This window comes from Gopherus evgoodei, chromosome 4 (genome assembly GCF_007399415.2).
Source record: "Gopherus evgoodei ecotype Sinaloan lineage chromosome 4, rGopEvg1_v1.p, whole genome shotgun sequence".
Classification (NCBI taxonomy): Eukaryota; Metazoa; Chordata; order Testudines; family Testudinidae; genus Gopherus; species Gopherus evgoodei.
Window position 1 is genome coordinate 137,339,269 of NC_044325.1, and position 25,424 is coordinate 137,364,692.

At 44.9% G+C, this 25,424-nt stretch overlaps 1 protein-coding gene across 3 annotated transcripts in view; it reads left to right on the forward strand.

Moving 5' to 3' along the window:
• Nucleotides 1–10,276, forward strand: part of FKBP5 (FKBP prolyl isomerase 5) — a 51,625-nt gene extending 41,349 nt beyond the window's left edge. For all 3 annotated transcript variants that reach the window (XM_030561268.1, XM_030561270.1, XM_030561269.1), the window contains 3 exons: nt 2,210–2,395; nt 7,133–7,372; nt 8,662–10,276. In XM_030561268.1, the coding sequence (XP_030417128.1) occupies nt 2,210–2,395; nt 7,133–7,372; nt 8,662–8,751 (516 nt within the window). In that variant the 3' untranslated portion in view covers nt 8,752–10,276. The remainder of the gene's footprint in view (nt 1–2,209; nt 2,396–7,132; nt 7,373–8,661) is intronic.
• The last annotated feature ends 15,148 nt before the right edge of the window (nt 10,277–25,424 follow it).

The window sequence follows — 25,424 nt, forward strand, 5'->3', positions numbered from 1 at the left end:
ACTTAGTAGAAACTGGGTCGCCAAGAAATGAAACTGGGCTTCCAGTCTAACATTTTCTTAAATTGCTGGTGGACCCTTCAGAGAAACAACTGAAGGGCTTGTCAGCATGGGAAGTTACTGTACAGCAAGCTGGAGTTTGACTTTACAGTGTGCTAGCTGCTGCTCGCTAAACTGCACACTCATAGCACCCTGAAGGTGCCTTTTGTGTGGTTTAGCTTTACAGTGTAATAAGCTAAACTTCCTGAGAGTACTTTTAGTGTGCAGTAAGAGTGTTCACTTGAGAAGTTAATGCGAAGTAGCCGGTGTGCTGTAAATTCACACGCGAGTTTGCTGCACGCTAACTTCCCTGTGTAGACAAGCTCTAAAACGTCATTGAACAGGCCTAAAGTGTCGCAGTTTGTCCCTCCCAAACAGTTTTAGCCCTAGGCAAGGCAAATATTGCCCCTCTCCTGCCTACCCTCCTCTTCAGATGACCAGTATGATCTATTGCAAACTTGACCTTCCCAGCTTGGCCTGGCACAGAAGCCTGAGGAAGGATCTGCAGTGTAGGACAGCAGTTTGGCATTGGACTGTTCTTGCCTGATAGATCGTTCCTACTGACTAAGGTGGTACTGCTAAGAAAAGGTTTCTTCATTTAATACTATTGGCTGCCTTTTTGGGCGCTGTATGGAATAGCCTTAGGACTGCCAAACTTCATGCAGCTAATGGTTATTTACACAGTGCAAATTTAATCTGTGGAACTCATTGTCATAGGATATTAAGATCAAGAGTTTAGCAAGATTCAAAAAAAGGATTGGGCATTTATATGACTAGTGAGAATATCCACAATTACATTATGCCAAATACAATTTATGGGGCTATAAACCCTCCTGCTTTGGGATGTAACCTCAACACTGAGAGGAATTGCCAAGAAAATTCCTGTATAGGTTAGTTATTCTAAACGGTCTGCTGTGTGGTTTCTCACCCCTTGCTCTGAAGCATCTGGTACTGGCCACTGTGCCATGCAGGATATTGGCTTTATCTGGTATGACAATTTCAATAGCTCCTTATAATAGTAGAGAGCTTTATTGAAAGGAAGATACACGTATTTGTAAGTAAAACGAAATTACTTGAATTCAGGGAAACATCAAAATATAGCTGACCTTGAAAATCAGATAGCTTCCATCAAGGCTACAGCGGATTGGGAGAAGATGTTTTAGTCTCCAAACTTTGCTCTGTCAGGAGATATCGGCATCTGTTATCTGTTACAAGTCATATTGTTTAAATGTAGTTGGCTGTTTTGATGGATTTGTATTTGAGTTAATGAAGATATTCATATCCTTGCCTTTCAGCCTTCCACTTTCAGCTGTGACGCTCTGTTTAATTTCTGAAACTGGATGAACACCATTGGTCCTTCTCCCTCTGTGTCACAGCGTGTTTCTGAATAAGCAGTTCCCTGTTCAGTCTATCTCTCATGAGAACTATGGGACACCCATTTTTTGGGTCCCTGGAAACTGTACTTGGGGGAGGGATAGCTCAGTGGTTTGAGCATTGGCCTGCTAAACCCAGGGTTGTGAGTTCAATCCTTGAGGGGGCCAATTAGGGATCTGGGGCAAAATCAGTACTTGATTCTGCTAGTGAAGGCAGGGGGCTGGACTCAATGACCTTTCAGGGTCCCTTCCATTTCTGAGATAGGTATATCTCCATATTTATTTACTCTAGTTTTGCCTGTCCGGCAGGGGAAAGGGCATAATTTTTTTCTACTCCCACAGCGGGCATCCTATCAGGTGGTGTTGGCTTGCATCCTGCCCTCCTAGCTTCAAGGGGAGTGTCTCCTTGGAACCCTGAAAAGAGAGAGATGGCCGTTGAAAGGGAAGGACAGGAGAGAAGCACTGTCTCCCACTTGGACCAGGCTAATGCTGAGTTCATTTCCTCAGGCAGGTGAAAGCCTAGGACGGTGGGATGTGTGGGCATTCCTCCTAGCACTCATGGGAGTGGGGAGTAGAAAACAGGGCCTGACTTTGCAGAGGTGCTGAGCATTGCAGCTTCCATTAACTTCCTCTGGAGTTGTGAGTGCACAGCACCTCTGAAAATCAACCCCCTTGTTTTTAATTTTAAAAGACTCAAGGTGGCTCAGATTGTTAAACTGTCTTTTAAAACTGTTCCAGAAGCATATCAGCTTCAGTTTGCCAAATAACAATCCTTTAGCCTTGTCTTCCCTTCATCCCAGGAAGGCAAGTACATGCAGGCAGTGATTCAGTATGGGAAAATCGTGTCCTGGTTAGAGATGGAGTACGGCTTATCAGAAAGGGAATCTAAAGAAGCTGAATCCTTCTTGCTGGCAGCCTTCCTCAACTTAGCCATGTGCTACCTGAAGCTGCGGGAGTACATCAAAGCTGTTGAGTGCTGCGATAAGGTAAACGTACACCTGGCTAGAATAGATTGTTTTTCTGACCACTACCTCTCCTGTCTTTCTCCTCTTCCCTTACACTGAATTTCTTTACGTTCCAGAAGCAACTTCCAAACCTCAGTGTAAGTTTACTCTCCTCTCTGGTAGGCTTAGAACTGAAACTTAAGGTTTTCTGAATGTAACTTTTTTGGAGGGGTAAAGCGGTAGCACCTCTGTACAAAGTTATGCACAGAGTGGTCTTGGACACATTACAACTCAAACTAAATTAAAAGCAGCATCGAACAAAATGAGGGCTGGCATCAAAGAAGAATTTTCTCAATTAAAATGTGAAGTAAGAGCAAATTTGGCTTCTCAAATATTCAGAAGTTGATTAGTGTCTAATTCCTAATAGCCTCAGCCCAACTAACTGCACTTTGTATCTGTTTTATTGATAACGTGCCAGCCTTCGTACGTTTAGGATGACTAGCCTATCTTGTAATCAGGAAAACAAATAATTGAAATGTTCTGTGGACTTGCAGTATTAATAACCTTATAGGTTAGCAAATGTACATCAAAATCCCATTGCTGGGATTAAATAAGATTACTCTTGTATGTATTCTGTTCTTGAAACAGTATTCTGCTGGTAATCATTTAACAACGAAAGTTGAAAACGTCAGAAAATAGTTATAGTAATCCATCCCTTCGTACAACTTGCATACGAATTAACCTATTCATATCAAAGTGCCTGTCTCGCTGGAAAGGTGTGAAGTAGAGCCAAACAAATCCTTCTTGCCGAGCCTGGCCCTGTCTAGCAATGTTGTTACAGATCAGTAAACTGAAGTTAAATTTGTTAAAAGATGAAAAATACTAGCAGAGTGTTGTGCTGCTCTTGCTGGGGCTGTTCTAATGTACTTTTTCATCATGGCACTTGGACAGTATAGACTTGTTTTTGTAGAATCTCAGGGTTTCTTTAAAAAGAAAAAAAAAGGGTCTAGTGCTGTTTGTGAATGGAGAAGTTAAAGTAAGTTGAAACCAATCTGTTAAGTTTCAGGAACATACAAGCATCTGAACTAAGTCAATTTCAGACATTTGATTATTTCTCTTACTTAACTACAAACACTTCTAAAAATTGCTTAAAAATAAATTGCTGCATGCGCTAGGAGTGGTGATCTCTTGATCTCTGCTGCATATCTTGTTAACCCTAGTGAGGGAATTATGTGCTCTTGTCCAGGGGAGTTTTGGTCCTAAAGATTTTAAAGGGACACAATTTCATTTGTACTAAGATGCTTTGTAATGCTGGTATAATTTTATTTTGAACAGTGTCTTTCATGCAAACTTTGTTAAAATGAAATACTTCACAGAATTAGTTCAGGAGCTGATTCATCCCAAGGACTGCCTGGTACAGATCGGTTGGGTGGGGAAAAGCATTTCAGATGCGGGGGGAGGTGGTCCCCTTGATCTTCAGGCGTTCAAAATTTAGCCCTTTGGTCTTTTTAAAAAGTGTGTTTGTCTGAAATTTGGAGCCAGAAGGTATGACTTTTACGGCCAGATCCTGCAGCTGGATCCATGTGGATAGACCCCAATGACTTCAGTGGGGTTCTACCCACACACAGCTAATTTGAATCTAGCCCCTAGGTGCTGACCTGTGCATCAGTGACATTCTTCAGCATACCAACAGCCTTTTGGAATGTCAGCAGACATGTAAGCATATTGAGCATGTAGCCAGCAATAAAAGAGTTTGTGTAAACTAAAAGCTAGAGTGTTGAAAGTTTTGTCTTGTGCTAAGTTTTTAACTTAAACTTAACTTAGCTTAAACTTGTGTCTAAGTTTTGTCTTAGACTTTGGTGGTTAGGATTCTTGCAGACTTGATCTGTAGTATAAGTTAGTCATTTTAACTGGAAAAAAATAAAATTGAAACCTTTAAATATCAGCTTCTGCGTGTAATCATGAGTCATGGTACATTTGTTCAACAAAGCTTTTCTAAATGAGTCTTACATTCTTTCCATGAACTAATAATGCAGTTACTCACAATTACCAATGGGCCAAATTCTGTCTTGGGGTAGGCATAGAGATGTGTGTGTGTGTAATAGATAATAATATGAAAGATAAAGATCTTATCATAAGGAATTCTAGAAGAGATTCATAGATTCTAGGACTGGAAGGGACCTCGAGAGGTCATCAAGTCCAGTCCCCTGCACTCATGGCAGGACCAAATACTGTCTAGACCATCCCTGATAGACATTTATCTAATCTATTCTTAAATATCTCCAGAGATGGAGATTCCACAACCTCCCTAGGCAATTTGTTCCAGTGTTCAGCCACCCTGACAGGAAGTTTTTCCTAATGTCCAACCTAAACCTCCCTTGCTGCAGTTTAAGCCCATTGCTTCTTGCTCTATCCTTAGAGGCAAAGGTGAACAAGTTTTCTCCCTCCTCCTGATGACACCCTTTTAGATACCTGAAAACTGCTGTCATGTCCCCTCTCAGTCTTCTCTTTTCCACACACAACTAAGTTTGGAAAAGAGGAGACTAAGGGGGGATATGATAGAGGTATATAAAATCATGAGTGGTGTGGAAAAACTGAATAAGGAAAAGTTATTTACTTGTTCCCATAATATAAGAACTAGGGGCCACCAAATGAAATCAATGGGCAGCAGGTTTAAAACAAATAAAAGGAAGTTTTTCTTCATACAGCACACAGTCAACCTGTGGAACTCCTTGCCTGAGGAGTTTGTGAAGGCTAGGACTATAACAGGGTTTAAAAGAGAACTAGATAAATTCATGGTGGTTAAGTCCATTAATGGCAATTAGCCAGGATGGATAAGGAATGGTGTCCCTAGCCTCTGTTTGTCAGAGGATGGAGATGGGCGGCAGGAGAGAAATCACTTGGTCATTACCTGTTAGGTTCACTCCCTCTGGGGCACCTGCCACTGTTGGCAGACAGGATACTGGGCTTGATGGACCTTTGGTCTGACCCAGTCTGGCCGTTCTTATGTTCTTAAGTATAAGTCAACTGAAGATAATTTTTTAAAACGGAGAGAAAGTAATGCAGCTGCCTCAAGAAGGGGCTTACAGCAGTGAAACAAACTTGTGAAAAAGCAGACACTGCTAAGGATTAAACTTTAGTGGGTTCTGAGAGTTTCACTTTACTGTTGTCCATGTGTGTTCCTCTGGGCTTGGGTTTGGTATTTACCCACGAATTGTTGCATTTATGGTTTGTCTCCCACTGACTATGTTACTTTTTGGGGGGGAGAGGGAGGAGCAATTATAATATTAATCAACTACAGTATATTTATATGGATTTTCAACCACTACTGGAGACCAGTGCCATTTTCTGTAGACAAGTTAGGAGCACTGTAGAGATTTCAAGCCTTCCTGCCATTCCGATTTCGTCATGCTTGATGAGGCTTTACAACTTGCAATGCTTTTGAAAGAGAGACACATTCACATTAGCAGAGCATTTAGGACCCCAGAACAAGGAGCGCTCAGGTGACTGAATGACCTCAACATTATTGGGGTTGTCAAGGTTTCTTCCCCACTCTGAACTTTAGGGTACAAATGTGGGGACCTGCATGGATGCTTCTAAGCTTACTTACTAGCTTAGATCTGGTAACTCTGCCACCATCCAGAAATTTCAGTGTCTGGATCACTTCTTGTCCCCCCCAAAACCTCCCCCTCTCTGGGCAGCCTTGAGAGGCTTCACCAATTCCCTGGTGAACACAGATCCAAACCCCTTGGATCTTAAAACAAGGATAAATTAACCATCCCCCCTTTTTTCCCCCCACCAATTCCCTGGTAAGTCCAGATCCAATCCCCTTGGATCTTAAAACAAGGAAAAATCAATCAGATTTTTAAAAAGAAAGTTTTTAATTAAAGAAAGAAAAGTAAAAAATCATTTCTGTAAAATCAGGATGGAAAATACTTTACAGGGTACTCAGATTCATATAGCCCAGAGGAACCCCCTCTAGCCTTAGGTTCAAAGTTACAGCAAGCAGAGGTAAAATCCTCTCAGCAAAAAAGGGACATTTACAAGTTGAGAAAACAAAAATAAAACTAATCCACCTTGCCTGGCTGTTACTTACAATTTTGAAACATGAGAGACTGATTCAGAAAGATTTGGAGAGCCTGGATTGACGTCTGGTCCCTCTTAGTCCCAAGAGCGAACAACACCCAAAACAAAGAGCACAAACAAAGACTTCCCTCCACCAAGATTTGAAAGTATCTTGTCCCTTTATTGGTTCTCTGGTCAGGTGTCAGCCAGGTTTACTGAGCTTCTTAACCTTTTACAGGTAAAAGAGGCATTAACCCTTAACTATCTGTTTATGACAGGGGTGTCTTACAGCATGTCTCATTTTATGGGGTTAGGTTTTGAGTTGTGGTGGAAGTATTTATCCCTTTCATCTGATCTTAGTTGGAGTAACTTCAGCGAAGTCAGTGGAGTTAGACTGGTGTGAGATCAGAATGAAGCACTCCATCTCACCAAAGAGTAGCATGCGACCATTTTTGTTGTTGCGCAACCTAACAGTTAGGTAATGGAATTCTTCTATGTGCCTTTCGGTGGCAGACTGTTCTGCCAAAAAATACCTGATGATGCCTGTGGCCATGTACATCTTTTATAAATTGTACCTGGTGCATATGTGCTAAAGTCATTTCCTCCAGCACAGTCCTTGCTTGTGTTAACTGGAGTACAGTAAAGGGAAACCCCAGTGTAACTAGCAAAGTTTAGGATGGCATCCAGCATTAATGTGGAAGTGTCTCTTCACAGGCATTAGGACTGGATCAAGTCAACGAGAAGGGGTTGTATAGGAGAGGTGAAGCCAGACTACTAATGAACGAATTTGATTTAGCGAAATGTGACTTTCAAAAAGTACTGGAAGTAAATCCGCAGAACAAAGCTGCCAAGTCCCAGATCACAGTCTGCCAGAAGAAGATGAAGGAGCACAATGAGCGTGACCGGAGGATATATGCCAACATGTTCAAGAAGTTTGCAGAGAGAGATGCAAAGGTTTGTATTGTGTTAATGCTTGGAGCGCATGCATTATGACTTGATAGCTGACACAAGTTAAGTGGACTTTGTGATGGAGAAAGGGACCAGATTAACAGAACTGCAGATTGTATTTTTCTAACAGATAGAGCATGAAGGGGTGTTTGACCCATTACCTGGAGGGACCAACCCTATGGAAAGAGAGTCTGTGTATTTTTTTGATGGTCCATTCTTGGTCTCTCTACAGCTGAGGCTGATATCACAGGTATCAGTTGTTAAGTGTATTTGCAATGTGAACCTTTTCCAGGGACCAAGACTCAATTTTATTATTTCCATCTGACAACTGTTTGGTGACATGCTCCTGGTCACTGCCGACCTGTGCTGGACTGAAGGTGTCATTCAGTCCTATTGCTCGGCCTGAAATGTCTGATAGGAGTTGGTAGTGGAAATCCACTGGATATCAAGCATGTGTCTTGCCACACAAGACCCCATTTCCTCCATCTATAATATAGATTCTCTTTCTTACAACAGCAGGCTGAGTCACCTAAACAAACAAGTACCTAATGCACACACTACTCTAGCGGGAGGGAATACATGAACTGTGAAACCATAAATCCTTTACAGCATTATCTTCAGAACTAATGCCTGATAAATAAATAAAGAACCCTGCCAAATAATTAACTCTGCCAGACATTGCTACGTAAGGATCAATGAATACTCAGGGCTATTAACTTCCTCTTTGTGTCACATTTAGCATAGCCAGTTGAGTTGCTCTCCCAGGAATAATGTTCTCCTGTTTCTGTAGTGTTGGCCCCCGGTATTTGAGCATTCACTGTAGCTCCATCCATAATGCCATGTAGTCTATCCTGAAGATTTTACCTTGTTTCCCTGTTCTACTCCCCCATGTCCCCAAACACCCACTTTGGAAAGAGTTCTCAGTGATGGGACCAAATGTCCACAGAGGAGGAGTGAATCATACAACACCCCGTTCCTGTGAATTAGTTGCGGAAGTGCTAATCCAGTACTTTCTATAAGGTACCTAATCTCACTTAGCCAAGAGGAGTGGAGTGTAATGTGCATATGATGTACTAACGCTCCTAGCCAAGAAGGTACACGTTCCCAGTCGGTGCGCTCTGTATGACTACCCCTGCTATGCCGTAGGCAAACCTGAGATTAGGAAGAGACATCCTTTACAATGTGTTTGCAGGGATTGTCTGTCCTCACGAATGCATGGGAGGAGCCTTGGGTTCCCTTTGTCTTTACTGCTTGTGTCTCAACTAACCATGCGTGGTTTACTTGCCGTTGTGCAGGAAGCCAGCAAAGCCGTGGGAGAGAGCGAGGCGGAGAAAGAAACATGTGAACAAGGGCTAAAGACTCCAGTGGCTGAAAGCAAAGTCTGAAGGGCACATCCGATAGAAGCGAAGGTGGAAAGTTGATCTTTATGAACTTGGCCTGCGCCAAAACAGGTTTCTGCGGAACTCAGGACTCCACAGTGTTTATTGTAAAGCTTGTTACAGTTTGTGTGATCGTGGAAGCAAAATGCCTAACCAGCAGCTTCACAAACAAAAATGTTTAAACAGCCCTTCTGCTGTGAGCATGCTCGGCAGTGGAGCAGAAGCAAAGGGATGGTGGGACCACTCCAAGTGGAACAAATGGGTTTTTTAAAAGAAAGGGGGAATGACAAAAAAAACAACAAAACAACAAAACTTGGCACTAAGGGGGTTAACTGAGGCGGCTCAAGTCCTGCTTATTTCAGTTCGTGTCGACTTTCTGTACAATGTCCAGGGTCCTCTGAAATGAGTTAGAATGGAGGAGCTATCAGTTGTACAATTCAGTATTGCTTTGGGTTGTACTGCTATAGCACGACACGGGTCTATGTTGTTGTTTAAAAAAAAATTTTTTTGACCCAAGTGCTACCGATTCAAGATATCGCGCTGTACCTATTAGAACAAAGTGCAAAGCAGTGTGCCATGGTTTGTGTACTGAAGTGTTATGGACTTGAAAGCCAGAAGCAGAGAGGTTACCTTCCTCTGTAATTTTTCTTCTCTCTCACTTCAGTATAGACTTCAAATGGGTTTGTGTAGCACAGGGGATGGAACAATCTAGCTCTTGTAGTTACATTCAGCGGTTGGGGGTTGGTTTCTGTCTGGAGGTTTCTTGGACGCGTTTCTGGGGATGTTACAATGTGATTACAGTAACCAGCATTAAAGTGATGACAGTAACCAGCATTAAAGTACTGCATTTCATCATGACTTCCCCATTTCCTTTTCGGAAACTTACAACGGCTCCCAGTAGCGCTGCTTCAGTTACGTTTTTCATCCCTTCCATTAGAACTCCTCTCTCTTCTTAGGGATTTATAATTTGGCTTTAAAATAGGGTTTTATTCTGGGAGTTAATTTATTTACATTAAAAAAAAAAAGTTGCACCACATTTTAATGTTGTTGGTGTGCAAAAGATTGTTTTCAGAAGCTGCTGTTTTCAGATGCTTAATTTACAATCTGCAGGTTTAATTTTTTTTTAATGGAGTTTACAGCTTATTAGGGGGTTGTGCAAAAAAAAAAAAAGGCAGATGAAATATTGTGGTTCAAAATGGTTATTTGGTCTCTTACTGCACATACGTGGTACCAGGAATCATAGCTTGCCAATGTATATCTTTTATCCAACACTCACTGCTGTTTTAGTGAGAGCTGTATTTGTTTATTAATAACTTACAAAGCACAGAAATACGTTGTGAATCCCAGATCTGACTGGGAATACACATTCTCAACATACACCGTTATGGCTCCTTTGAAACCTAGTACGTACTTCTACCTTAAAGGGACATTGTCACTACCTTTTTAAACCACCTTTTAAATTTTTATTTACTCTCCATTGTTTGTAATACCCCCTTTTGAAGCTTGAAAATAAAATCTTCTTTTCCTATCAGTTTTGTTCTCCATTTAGCAAATACTGGATTTTATTTTGCTCTTTCTTTTTTAATGCTGCAGAAACCAACGGGCTCTCTCTCTTCACTTCTCGGTCTCTCCACCTTGCACTGTGACATGGGGAATGTGCATGGCTGATAATGGAACCAACCTGAAAATCTGCTTGACCCTAGTGATGGAGTCTGTTCATTATATAAAGGCACAGGCTAACGCTGCCCTGGTGCATGCATGAAAAGGTGCCATTGACCATAATTGGGAGTTATGTACCTGAGGGCAGAGTTTAGCCTCTGCTGAGGGCATAATAGAGGGAGATGGTTGTATTTTAGTGTAATCCCATGAAAACGGAAAGCAGCTTTAAAAAATCAGCTTGGTAATTGATTTAAACAATGTTAACTATTGTGATAAAGTTCCTCCTCTAGGTGCGCTTATTGGCGGATTTTGCTAGCCTCAGAGATCTTCCTCCGCCAGCCCTCTACCCCAGGTTCCAGCCCAGGGACCTGTGGACTGCAGCTGTCTAGCGTGCCTCCTGGAACAACTACACGACAGCTACAATTTCCTGGGCTACTTCCCCATGGCCTCCTCCCAACACCTTCTTTGTCCTCACCACAGAACCTTCCCCCTGATGTCTGTTAATGCTTGTACTCCTCAGTGCTCCAGCAATATGCCTTCTCACTCCCAGCTCTGCACAGGTCTGCACACACACCTCACTAACTGGGGTGAGAGCCTTTTTATAACAGGTGTCCTGATTAGCCTTAATTAATTCTAGTAACTTCCCAATTGGCTACAGGTGTCCTAATTAGCCTGCCTGCCTTAATTAGTTCTAGAAATTTCCTGAGTGTTCTGAAATAGCCCCTGTTGACTTACCCAGGGGAAAGGGACCTGCTTAACCTGGAGCTAATGTATCTACCGTCGACCACTCTCTTGCAGCCATCTGGCCTGACCCTGTCACAATATATTTAGAACTTAAAGCCCAATTCTCACTTTATAAACATTTTTGTCCTGAGCAGGAAAGCAGTGCCCCTTGAATGAATTAGCTGATACGCTAGAGGGTCCATCGGGAGGGAAGATTCTGATACTTTAACTGCATTTGCCCTTTTTTATTACCATGAAGCAGGACACTTAGATAACGGGAAGAGCTTAACTTCAGCCCACAAACCAGGGAAGATTAAATCTGTCCTTGTCTTCTTTAAACCTTGCAGGGATTTGAGTGAATGTTCCATCTACTATATGGTAGCTCCACAGTGAAGTACATTCAATATAGCATTTGAGTCCGAACGCTGAATGTCCTGCCTTTTGTGTCTATTTAGTCAGACCTTGTCATCTCATTTGAATGTATTTTGGGGAAACTTTAAGCATCAGTTTGCATGCTTTTGGACAACAAAGGTGATTTGACCTGGAGGATGGGTGAGCAGTTTGGTGTTTGGAAAGCTTTTCTTGCCACTGTAAAAGGACTTCTGCTTCTACAGGGATCTGCACACTAACTTCTAAAGTGCATGCGTGCATTATGGTTTTTGGTGGTGTTTATTTGCAGGTTTTGTAGGGTGTACAAAAGGGGCCAGGCTGGGAGACTTGAGCCTTTGTTAGAAAACCTACTTCTTGCAGACAATGGGTGTCAGCAGCTAGTGCGGCTAAATGAATGCCGAATGCAGTGTAGTTGCAAGAGATGGGAAAGACAAACCATGTATGGCTGAATGTAGATTTTGTCCTTGTCCGCATGTGCACCTGACCTCAGTTTGACTGTTGCACCACAGGAAAAGTTTCTAGTGTAGACTGGGCTTTGGAGACGAATTGCATCCAGCCAGGCAAGCTGTCCCTCCCCCTTCTCCCTATGCACAGTCCTTCCAGTATGCCTAACATCAACCTGGCGGTAAAAGGTACCATCTTTAGGAGTGAGCGGGGAGGTAAGACTCCTTGCCCATTCCATACTGAATCTTGGATGAGACCAGTGCGCTTAAGTGACCATTTGTGATCCAGACTGGACGGACTGATTTCCTAGAGGGCCAAACAGTTACCTGTTAAGTACGTGCAACTGGGCCACATTTCAACTGGGGACAGAGATGGAAGGTGCTGTATCCTATTCTCATGGCCCTGGGACACCCAGCCCTAAATGCCACACTTGTATTCATACATAGCCCCTGTAGGTGGATAAATGGGCAGGAGCTGCAAGAATGAAGGTGACTCGGGTCATGTGGTCACACATCACTTCTGTAATAGGCACAAGATCCACCCCCTTCCCCATGCTCTTCTAAATTCCCTTTCTAGGGTAACAGGGCCTCTTACTCAATCCACTTGCCCTATCCTCTGTCATAAACTGCTCCCCTAGTCCCCACCTTTGCTATCCAAAGCCCCTTTGCCCACAGCCAACGTGGTAGCCCCGATCAAATCATCACTTTTTCTCCTGCCTGTCCCTTCTGTACCAGTATTCCAGTCATGTGAATTATCCCACCAAGTCTGTGATGCCAGTTGTCACAATTGTGATTATTCACAAGCATATCTAGTTCTTCCAGTTGATTCCCCCATGCTTCTTGCATATACAGACATCCTAAGATGTTCATTAGATTCCCCTCTCTCATCTCTCTTATCTCTCCCTGCTATGATTGCTCATGATCCTCCCAGACTCTGACCCTTCACCCAGCTCTCCATGTGTTGGGTTTACCTATGGGCTTTTGTCTCCTGCCCCCATTGAACCTTGTTTGAAACCCGCCTCACAAGGTTACACAGATACTCTTCCCCTTCCGTGATAGTGTGGACCCCATCTCTGCTCAGCATTCCCTCTTCTCGGAATATGTTGTTCCACACAGGCTGCTTCATCCAGCCTGTCCCTACTGAAGGCCATAAAGGGAATAGAGAGCAGGAACGGAGGAATTTATTGTATCTGTAAGTGGCAGTGATCTTCCTGTACCCCACTGCAAAGGTTGTGGGAGTCCAGACCCCATCACCTTAAAGGGAGAGTGCAGGCCAGATAAATTCAGCATCCTTTCTTCCTCTTCATTCAAATGCTGCCTGAGGCTGCAGTATCTTTTGAGCTCATCTGTTGTTTCACCTGCTGGAGACTTCCCCAGCACTCAACCTGGCCTCTGGATCCTCTATGCTACTGTACGCTTGGTGCCTCAGGGAGATGGGGAGACACAGATACACAGCCACAAGTGACCACGCGGCTTCCTTGTATTGATAACTGCAGTAGCCTTGAATGAAAAAATAAGGGTATCTGGATCTTTGAGTCCGAAGCAGGGTTCCTCGGCCAGGGGCTAGCAGGGCTGTATTGATGGCAGATGCTCCTGGTATTACAGTCTGGGGAGCCTGGTCAAAAGCATGCGTGGTCATCCGTTTACATCATAATAAAGATGTAGCTGAAAGCAAAGCCAACCCTTTTCTCTTTATTTTGTGAAGCCAAAATTGCAGGATTTGAAGCCAGCGTTACTTGGACAGCTAATAAGGAAAAACTCCAAACGAATGTTGCCAGTTGTTTCCCGGCTCCGGCTGCCACGCCATGGGCTGTTGTGCAGAGAGCAACCCAGGTGTCTTTCAGTTCAGTATATTGCAGCAATACACAACCCTAGCGTTCCACTCCTCCTGTGAGTGGAGAGTGCCTCGGCTTGGATGTGGTTTAATTTCTATTGTGGTGAGGAATGGGCGGCCTACAAGTCCGTGTCCGTTGCCACTGGTGCATATATGTAGTGCTGAGGAAGATGGTTCTGAGGGAGGTTTACTGCCAACTCTCTCCTCATCACTAGAGGGGCTACAGGGCTCTTGGCCATGCCTGTTAGTGTTTTTAAAGCATTTATTATCCTGGGGGATGTTGTATCCCTGGGCACATCAAAGCTTGAAACACTCATCAAATTGGACAGTTTTTCTGTCCCTTTGTTGCTGTCTGTGTCCTGCAACAGCTGTCTGGTGTCCTACAACCACCCAGCTCATCTGCAGCTCTCCCGCATGGGAAAGACGGCTGTGCCTTCTGTCACTCCGGCTCCGCCCTCTGCATCCGATTCTCCTTTTGCTTTCCTGGCTGTCACCCTAAACTGCTCATTCTCACCAATGGGAGAGGCGGTCTGAGCCGCCCGCAGAATTCTGAAGCGTAGATCAGTAGCACTCAACCTCTCCAGACTTCTCTCTTCCCCTTTCAAGAGTCTTATTTGTCTTGTGTACCCCCAAGTTTCACTTCACATAGAAACTTACAAAATCTGACATACAAATACAGAAATGTTACAGCCACTATTACTGAAGAATTCTGTCCTTTCTCATTTTTACCACGTAATTATAAAATAGATCAGTTGGAATATAAATATTGTACCTCCATTTCAGTGTACAGTATACAGAGGAGTATAAACAAATAATTGCCTATGACATTTTAGTTCGTACTGACTTTTAGTGCTTTTTGTGTAGCCTTTTATAAAACAAGGCAGATTCTAGATGTGTTGATGTAACCCCTGGAAGACCTCTGTGTACTCCCAGGAGCACACATACCCATTGAGAGCCACTGGCATAGATATTGAGCTTCCTCGCAGTGTTTTCACTTCTGGTATAGCTAGACTCTTTAGAAGCCTTCCTTCTACCTGCAGTGTTTCTGTAGATTGGTTATCACCCTGCGGTCGCATCTTTGGCGTGCATTGCACCAGGGTCTGCTCTCCAGTTAGGCTGGGATGTTGGATTGTACATCCTCATGCTGCAGAACTGCAGTAGCTCTTACTGCTATTGCTATTCCTGCTGGAGGTCATGGGGCTTCCCCCACCCCACCCCACCCCACTCGCATAGGAGCACCTGGCAAAATTTCAGCATCTGTTCACAGCTCTCTCTATTTGCCACAGTGCCCTGAGGTAAGCATAGAAGGGGGAGGGGTAGCATGCTTCCTGTAAAAGCGGATCAATTCCCACCAGGCAGGCATATCTAGATCAGCCCCTTAGCTGCACAGTATCTTTCCTTATTTCCTGCTGTGAATGGACTGTGGTTCTCTCATGCATGTCTTTGTGGAACAGGAGAAGTTGCTAAGAAACCAACAGCTGGATGGCAACAGGATGGAAGTAGAAAGTGATCTTGGAAGCCGAGTGTCCCTCCTATGAACGCTTTGTTTGGCTCCTGACATGGCTCAGGCAGAGGAAGAGGGAACCCCATATTGCATCTAGTCATTTATGCAGAGGAGAGAAGGCCTAAGCGCAGACATTTCTAATTACCCCAGCTAATCGGTTTGGGCCCTGGACATTTCCTGGTTATCATTGCTATCACTTGCATAAATGCAAATCTGATTCACACCTACAATATGATCAGTCTTTGTTTTAAAGCTAGGATTTAAGATTTCGCTTTCTCCCCACCTCTTCCCCCACAACCCTGCAGGCCACAAGGGTAGAGACTATGCCAAGCCTGCTGCCAAGAAGTGTGTTCTCGTATGTGTTTATTTACTTTTCAGGAGTTCTATATGGCACCTAAGCACCTCTGCCTGTGGAAGTGGGGTTCTCGACACTGGCCACCCACAATCTGCTGAACAGTCTTCTAAGCGTCTGCTGCTGTAACATTGCTGACTGCAAACTTGTCAGTTATCACAAGCTAAATAGGGTTTGGCCTGGTCTATATGTGGATGGGAGATTGGCAGGGTACACTTGGGTTGTTCAGGTAGTGCACTGGTTATTCAGCAAACGGCTCTCTTCCCTTGGGCTGCTGAATCATAACACCCCCTCCCTCCCATGGCTAGGGACACTGTGCTGCTAGGGTGTCAGTTTCTTCACTTCAATGAATGTGGCCAATTAAAATCTTTCCACACCTTTTTGAAGAATAGGAGATCTGAGCACCAGCATCCTGGCTCATTATAACTTACCTACAGAGAACTGCCCCAGTGTTCATTGTGAATGGTTGCAGAGGTTCTCTGGGTCCTGTTCAGAGATGGTTGTGTTACCAGGAAGGGGCAGGATCTTGGAGGTTACAGCCTGGCAGCTACCTACCAGTGCATAGCAACTCTAGGAAACTGTGTAGGAGAGGAAGTGACAAAGAATCCTGTATTGAACTGAAACTGCAGAGGGGAATTTAAAGGGGCCAGGATGTGTGGTCCAGAATCTGGAATTCAGAAAGGACCTGTTAGCTCACTGTAAGGCTGCTTTCAGTGACTCGAGAGTGTGACTACCACTGTCAGGGCAAACTGTTAGAACCACGGCACAAACCCCAAACTGGTTGTGAGTCCTACGCTTGGATTTCACAAACCACTTATCGAGTGTAAATCCTCATGGACTAGAACAGCCTGAACAGTTCCCTTGGGCACTCTGATCTCGCTACCCAGGTGAGCATTCTTTTGGGATCGATATAGACCCTTCCACCAAGGATCACAGCAATATTTAGATTAGTCCCAGTCCTAAAGGACCAGTCAGTTACCCTAGGTCAGTCGCACCTTCGATCTCTCACCAAAGACAATGCTTGTAGCCAATCTTATAATAAACTATATACAGAGTGATTAAATGGGAAAAGGAAATTAAAGAAGTATTTACAAGATTAAAGCTGGCAAATGTAAGGACACAAATGAGTTCCAATCTTAACTTTTTCTAAAGGTCATAGAAGCTTCTATGAACTGCAAACTCTGTGTCCATTAGGGCTAACCCAGGCTAAGCAGCTGAGGATCTTGCTTATGCCTAGAAAAGCCTTGCCTCCTGGAATCCAAGAAGCATAGAGATAATTAGTTCCCTTTTTAAGGGGTTTTATTCCCTCCCTGCCATGTACCCAGAGCTGCAAGCTCAGCTGATGAGGGGAATCCGCTTGCATGACTCACTTTCAGGGGAGGAGGGCAGAATAACACAGCTTTTTATCTTGTTGATGGGATGTAAGAAAATGCCAGTTCCACGGGATACAGATGCGCTAAATGAGATTAAAGCAGGCAGCAACTCACACGCATTCAATAATGTCCAAACACGTCCTTAGAAGGCTGCTTCCTATTGGAACAATGGTAACACGCAGGTGAGCCAGACAGGTTCCAGCAACATACTTGTCAGCGTTTAGTTGAGACATGGGGACTTTGGCATAACCTGGCACTTGGCCTGCCCGTGTCCCATTCACATCCTGTCTCGTGAAGAACACCATGTGATCTTTAATGACTACATGTGTGATCGAGACCGTCTCCAAGAGACGTGACTTCCATCAGCATGGTGCCACCTGGCACATTGGGGCAGTCCAGATTCTGATGAGAGGCCACTAACTCCCTGAGTCCTTCCACCGAAGTATTGACAACAACTACACTTATCCCAGCTTAGCTGAGAGTTGACAAACTCCTAAAAGCTTCCCACCCAGCCAGAGTCCGCTCTTCAAAATCATTCGGCTGGATTGGATGCCTTAGCATGAACAAGGCACAATAAGCGATCTTGTTAGTGTTAATTCTTATATACGACGTAAGAAATGCTTTGCCCGTAGTGTCTTTGCGCTGAGGCTGTCTATACCCTTCCCCGAATACAAACCAAGCTTCACAAGCTGTAGAGGTAGGGGTGTGTTTGCTGCTTTGTCTATAAATGGGGGCCAACGAGGCACAGAGAGTGAATTAACACAGTGAGCCTGAAATGGAACTGAGACCAAAAAACCCAGACCTCTTAGTTCCAGTCTGTCAGCTACTGACCTGGATTCCCTCCTCTGTGATAACCACGGGTGACGGATCAGTTTGACCCAGCACTTGAAAATACAGGTCAGAGCAGTGGCTTGTTACCATTGTACATGACATGGGTCCTACCTCGGTGTCAAAGCACCTTAGAAGCACTTTGCTATATGCTATGCTCTGTAAAACTCACCGTGTGTGTGTGTGTGTGTGTGTGTGTGTGTGTGTGTGTGTGTGTGTGTGTGTGTGTGTGTGTGTGTGTGTGTGTGTGTGTGTAACATCTCCTAATCTGGCTTGTTGCTTAATTATAGCAACCCTGTTCCTATAGCGGCCGGCCGTTCCTACGCTGCAGTTTCTTGGAAGTATATGCATAATGACTATAAAAATAAGATCAGAGGCGAAACTGAACCCACAAGAGGCCATGCATGCATGATTGGGTTTTACTTGTGATTGTCTGTTTTTACTACGCATTCGGGTAATGAAAAATGAGTGTGTTGCTTTGCTGACCTCATGTAACTCGAGAACTGGTCTGTGTTTAACTGAACATTTTGCAGGGTGCTGAGACAATCAGTTGAGCTACGCCTGTTGGCTGTTTTATTAATTATAGCTGTCATCAGAGTGAAAAGATTCAACCGTAAAGGAGCCCGGTGTTTTGAAAGCTGTGCCCAGCATCACCCACTGCTGAAATGCAGCTGCCTCTGGGGCGGACTGTTTAATGATGCATGGCGACACTTCACAGCAGTTTTAAAATGAGACATGAAGGAGAGAGTTAGGCAGAATGTATTTACGCACAGATTGGAATCCGATCAGGATGCCTGGGCTAACACTGTTACTCTTGTGCAAAATATTATGGAGGTCTAATGGCCATGGCTGCTTAGCTCTTTGGTTTGACATCCCGTGCTGGTGGAGATACCATCAGCAGCTCATCACTCTATTGCCATGCCGGTCAATTGTCTCAGGACTGACTTAAAATGGAGAGCACCCCCTGATTTGTTAGAATTCCTGCAACACCCACCTTTATTGGCAGGCCTCTGGGGAAGAGGTGGCTTGGAGGGACTGAACATGGGGGAGCTAGAGTAGAGGTTTCTGTGTTCCGGCAGAGGGCTGCAGAGAGGAGAGACGTGGAGGAAGGATTCTGGTGACAAGAAGCAAGTATTGGAAAAAGGATTTGAAGGCGTGGGAGGATGTTGTAGGTGAAGGAGCCACTGGCTTGGAAGCTTGCCAAATGCCAGTCACAGTGACTCGCTGGCTAAGAATAATGCATTAGCCTGGTCAAAGAATAACAAGAGCAATTGCTTTGCAGACGATGTTTGATGTGGAGGGAAAGGGCTCACGCACCGCAGTCCTCCCTCGGCCCATCACACGGGTCCCCTTTCCTCTTCGAAACCACGGCATGTTTTTGCTCTGACATTCAAATAGATAAATGGTATTGTGGTGCCACCTAGTGGCACAGATGCAGCTGGTTAGGAAGTAAGACGGGCAGAACACACCATGAGCATTAAAAGTAGGATGATTGCTGCAAATAAGTCAAAGCTGTACTAACCAGGGGGTCAGAGCTCAACTCTAGGCGCTGAGTTTGAGGGGGGATCGTGGCCCATTCTTGGAAGCAGTGCTGCTGCGAAGCTTGACTCCATTGGAGCTGAGAAGACTTCAAGAGCCTCACTGCATGCGTTGCGTGCTCTTGGCTCTGCCTATCTTCCCTTGCTGTTACCTGCACTTCATTAATAAACCATCACTGCCTTAGTAGCCAATGTTCTTAGCATCATCCGAGTTCTAGACCCCCTTCATTTTACCAAGTGTTGCTTGTGGCAATGTGGGCACAGGGGAGCATTCCCCTTCAACAGGAAAGTTTTTCCTCCAAGTTTGTTCTGATTGTTGAACCATTCACATTCTGCCCCAGCATGCAGGCAGCCAGACTGGAACTTCGGTGATTAGCAGATGGGGCCCCATTCAACTCTGACTTACCCCTGGGTAGATCAGAAGTAGCTTCACTGAACTATGGCTCTCCCGAGGGAGCAGCTGATCCCATTTCTACAGCTCCGGTTCAGTGACAAAGCCTCTGTTACCTTGAGAAGTAGCCTAGGAATGGGGCCAGAAATTTGTCTTTCTGGCTAAACAGATGGGGAAAGACAGCAGCTAAGTCCCAAATTGTCTGCCAGGCTCCAGGATCCTGGAAGGTAAAATAGAGAAAAAAACCCAAAATCAGGGGGTGAAGCCACTGCAGGAGTTGAGCTGGGGAATGACTCAGGGAGCCGTTCTTGGTTTGGTAAGGGAAATGATACAAAAGTTTCCTAACACATTTAAATGAATGAAACCAAGACATTTTAACAGCTGAACGGCTCAGGATAAATTAGACTTGAACAAGTGCCTGCCATTTCTTTACTCTGGTCATTGCTATAATAGGGAAAAAGTTTATCGCCAGTGGACAGACATTTGACTCCGCCCACCCGTGAACAAGGCCTTGGTCTTCAGAGTCACAGTTAGAAAATTCCAGGGCACCCACCTCGGGACGTCAGCAGACCACCCTGAGAGATGATGCACGGCCTGCTGAATGAAAAATCACTCACTGGTGCTGACAATGAAGCAGAATATAAGAGATTAAGTGCAGTGACTTGATATCTTGCATCTCTGCAGCCCTCTGGCTAAACTAAGGAACTTTAGAGCTTTCCCCATAGCATTTCTTGATTAACGTTTTGTTCTCAGTAGGTTTCGGTTGCACTAGGAGAATGTTATGCAGACCCTCAAGTGGTCACAAGAAACACTACTCTGACTCCCAATCAGATGCATGTGGCTGGAGCCCTGCTGATTTGGCTGGAACTTTGCACAGGCACAAGGGACAGGATCAGGACCTGACTTTCCATTACCACCAGGTGAAGGCTGCACATGCTATAGATTTCACCTTTCAGTCTCTTTCCATCCCGTTTCTCTGTAAGTTTATAACCTCTCTCACTCGCGTTGTGCTGTGTGTGCTGGCTTGGTGACACAACAATGACAGTCAAGCAACAATGGGAAAGTCAAAAATACAATTGATCTGTCCTGGCAGCCGAGTCGCATCAGATTTAACCTCATCAACTCAACAGGTAAAAAAGACCCAGTGACCCTGCTCAGTAGGCAGAGATGTGATTGTGTGCATAATATTGTGTGCATAATATGCAAGCGAAGTAACTTCAAAGGGAATGTTAGATGCTATGAAGTTGCACACCTGTAAATACATAGATGGATTAGATAGTACAGCCAGCTGCTAGCAACTAGCCTGTCTGTTCTTCAGGGTTCCCAGCCCTGATGTTACACAGGAAAGAGGAGAGAAAGTTCTGTCTTCAAGCAGAGCACTGATTGGTTGCATCACTTCCTGGGCTCCATTCACCCCTCGGGTAGAGAGGGATGGAACCCTGTCGACCGTGCTGTCATCTGTGCCAGTGGAGGTGTTCACACTGACGGAGGGCAGGCACTGGTACTGCCCCCTCTCGGGGGTTCCAGGCTTGGAAAGAGCCCCGTTCACATAAGCCGACTCATTGTATGAATCGACTCATTGTATGGGTGCTCTGGCTACATGCCCTCACACCCAGTTTCTAGGCTGCTCCAGCTGGCTCCGAGCCCCATGGTGGAACAGAGAGTTGCAGGATACCTGTGTGGCTGGCAGGGCAGGATTAAAGTTACGAGGGGCCTAATGCTAATGGAGGGAAGGGCCTAAGTATGAATGATATATTGCAAAAAAGAAAAAAAATGAAGAAGTCATCAAACATCTCTCTACAGATACTTCTGAGTAAGAGGTAGCACAGGGGATGCTATGCTGTCGTTCTCCTGGGCATTCTTCCTCTGAGGAAGTGGAGTGCTCATCTGTATGAGGATGAACACTGCAACATCCCCCATCCTGCTCACCTCTTTCCACCTTGTGCGTCTACCCTCTGCTCTCCACATGGCACAATGCAAAGCCAAGCCCTGCAGGTGTTTTCCCCCAAGCTATGGACTCTACACCACACACCCTATCTCACTCTGACTGCACTCTGGGAGGCAGACAGCATTAATTATGTAAAAGAAAAGCACTGGGAGTGTAAAATCCACTGAAGTAGAGGAAGGAGGAGTGGGGAAATTACATTGGGTGCCGTTGTATTTTAGGCTTGTCTTGCTCTGAAAGCTGCCTCCCAGTGTTGCACTGGCTGAGGACAATGTATTGGACCCCAATATTATTTGTGGGATGATACCCAGTTTGTGTAGTTAATCTCCAGTGATTCACCACATCAGGCCACTCTGTCACCAAGCTCTGCCGCAATTAGAATCATAGGACTGGAAGGGACCTCGAGAGGTCACCTAGTCTGGTCCCTGCACTCCTGGCAGGACTAAGTATTATCTATTCTAGAATGTGTGATCAGCAGCTCTGACATGAGGTTTTTTAAGCATGAGTTCTGTGTGCACCAGCCCCCTACCATTTGCATTTGTTTGTTTTAAGCTTTCTGAAAGAAAAATGTAACAGCTAGAAGTGACACAGATCTTTAGGTGGCTGCCCAGTCATAATATTTAGCACTTCTGTACTATATTAGCTCTTCAAAATCACTGTATAAACATTAAACAGACTTAATCGAAAGCCTTTCAGCTTTTGAATGACTAGGACAGGGGTCGGCAACTTTTCAGAAGTGGTGTGCCAAGTCTTCATTTATTCACTCTAGTTTAAGGTTTCACATGCCAGTAATACATTTTAACATTTTTAGAAGGTCTCTTTCTATAAGTCTATAATATATAACTAAACTATTGTTGTATATAAAGTAAATAAAGTTTTTAAAATGTTTAAGAAGCTTCATTTAAAATTAAATTAAAATGCAGAGTCCCCCGGACCGGTGGCCAGGACCCGGGCAGTGTGAGTACCACTGAAAATCAGCTCGCGTGCTGCCTTCAGCACCTGTGCCATAGGTTGCCTACCCTTGGACTAGGAGGTGACAAAACAGAGCTATTCCCTGTTGTGTTCTCTGCCCCTCGTGAACAAAAAGACTTCACTGAAAATCAGCATCTTAAAAGAACTGTGAAGGATCTTTCAGAAAAACAGTCCAACCAAGGCTGCTGTAGTGACACCCTTGTTACATCAGGTCTAGTGTTTGTTTAAGGCTAGGGTGACCAGATGTCCTGATTTTATAGGGACAGTCCTAATTTTGGGGTCTTTATCTTATATAGGATCCTATTACCCCCCACCCCCATCCCAATTTTTCATATTTGCTGTCTGGTCACCCTAGTTTAAGGCTGAGGTAGAGTTAATAGGCAGCAGGTTTTAAACGAATAAAAGGAAGTTCTTCAAGCAGCACAGAGTCAACCTGTGGAACTCCTTGCCTGTGGAAGTTGTGAAGGTTAGAACTATAACAGTGTTTAAAAGGGAACTGGATAAATTCATGGTGGTTAAGTCCATAAATGGCTGTTAGCCAGGATGGGTAAGGAAGGGTGTCTCTAGCCTCTGTTTGTCAGAGGCTGGAGATGGATGGCAGGAGAGAGATCACTTGATCATTGCCTGTTAGGTCCACTCCCTCTGGGGAACCTGGCATTGGCCACTGTCGGTAGACAGGATACTGGGCAAGATGGACCTTTGGTCTGACCTAGTACGGCCGTTCTTATGTTATGTTCTTGTGAAGGGAGAGCTTCCTGTTCTGTTTGCATGTCTAAATCAAGCAGACCTGGCTTTGTTTTCTTTAAAGTGCTCAGAGCTTAGGGGAGGAAAGTGAATGAGGTTCTGCTTCTACCAGTGTGAAAAAGCAGAAGGGACAAAAATCTGTTCTCCCTGAAGTCAATCAGGCTGCACAGGTGTCACTGTCGGCAGGAATTGGCAGGTGTTCCTGTTCCCTTCTCGAATCACATTCCAGGCTCACCCAACATTTTCCACTTGGGAAAGCAGTTAGTTGGAGTTGGGGCAGAAAAACGGGGACTAACTTCAGGTTTATTTAGCTTTAAGTTTTTGGAATGAAACTCAAAAGAAATCAAATGAGAGGTACTTCTATGATGGATTGAACTGCTAGAGAACCAGCCTTTAGCCTATTCAGCCAGTCTTTCTATCATAGCCTGCTAAGAAGTGGATTTAAAATCCTTGAGGGAGAGGGGAAGGAGCAACCTACAACATTGTGTGTTGAGCTTCCTCCAGTGCTTTTGCAAAGATGTGTTGGCTGGTGACTAGACTGAGGAGAAGGAAAGAACTTGGTGGCTTGTGCATCCAAGTACCGAAAAATATATCAGAGAGAAAAAAAATGGATTTCTTTGATTTTTAGTACAGTTCAATACAGCGTCGAACACAGTGCATCATATACATCTGAAGCCCCTCAGTGGAAAGTTCTGTAAAAGTTAAAGGACTGGTATCCAGAATGGGAGGTTTGGATTTGCTTTTCCTACAAATGTGCAGGAATTCGTTCCTTAGACACGGGAGGGGCAGTAGTTCTGGCTGGAGCTGGATAGTGTGTATGCGGGTTCTGTGCAAGCTTCCTCCCCTACCACTGTGGTACTGCCTCTTCCCCCTGCCACTCCCTTACCCTGCCCTCCCACCTCCAGGCACTCATCAGTTGTCCAGAAATGGGACCCAGAACACACAGAAGATGACCATGACAGGCACTAGGACCCAGGAGGCAATGTCCTGAAGCTGCCGGCCAGCCTCAGCCCAGAAGAGAAATCGGGGCTGGGGGGAGCTGCTGGGGAGGGGGCAATGCTTGCTCAAACGACACCCATGGCTGGCATGGGTGTTATATCCTTGGGGGCAGCCGGTTTAGGAAGAAATCACTTGAGGCCAGATAGCAGACAGCTAACAAAACTACCATTTATTTACAGACACAGAGCTCACCTAACGGGCCGAAGCTGGCTGGGCTATCCCCTAATAATCTAACTCAGTTGCCATTGGAACAAAAACCATGACAACCAAATACACAACATATTCCTCCCCCCCCCCCAATAAGAACACCTCCCCTAAATAAAACACACACTAGACTAGAGAAGGAGGATAGACTGCCTCCATTCCGGGCTAAACCCTGGGGATTATTTTGCCCCATAAATGTGGGTTCGCCCTAGCTAAAGATCCAGCCGATGAGGAGGCCTTCTGTCTGTAGGTGGATTACGGTGAATTTCTGGTGTTGTTGCACCCGAAAGTACCATGGGTTCCTGATCCGAAGCACAAACAGGTGAGAAGGTGGTATCAGCTCGTGCTGGGCAAAGGGGTATCTCAGCCGCCAGCAGTAATGGAGGAGAACAGTCAGGAACAGGTGATTCGTGATTCGGTGTCTCACCAGAAGAGGTGAAGTCAGACCACTCAACTGCAGATGTGTCCTGAGGACTGGCATGACCTGGCAACAGCTGATCTACATGTTGCCTCCAGGTAAGATTCTCTGCAGTCCGGACTGTGTAGGAAACAGGTCCTGTTTGAGTGATGATCGTGGCAGGGACCCATTTAGCTCCGGAAGTATAATTCCGAGCCAAAACTGGCTGTCCCAGGCTAAAGGTTCGGTCTTTTGTTCTGGGTGCCCGTCTGATAACTTGATATTGCTGCTGATATTGCACAATTTGTCGGGGTTCAGAAGGTTTCAGCAGATCAAAGCAAGTGCGCAGCTGTTGTCCCATCATTAGAAAGGCCGGGGATGCC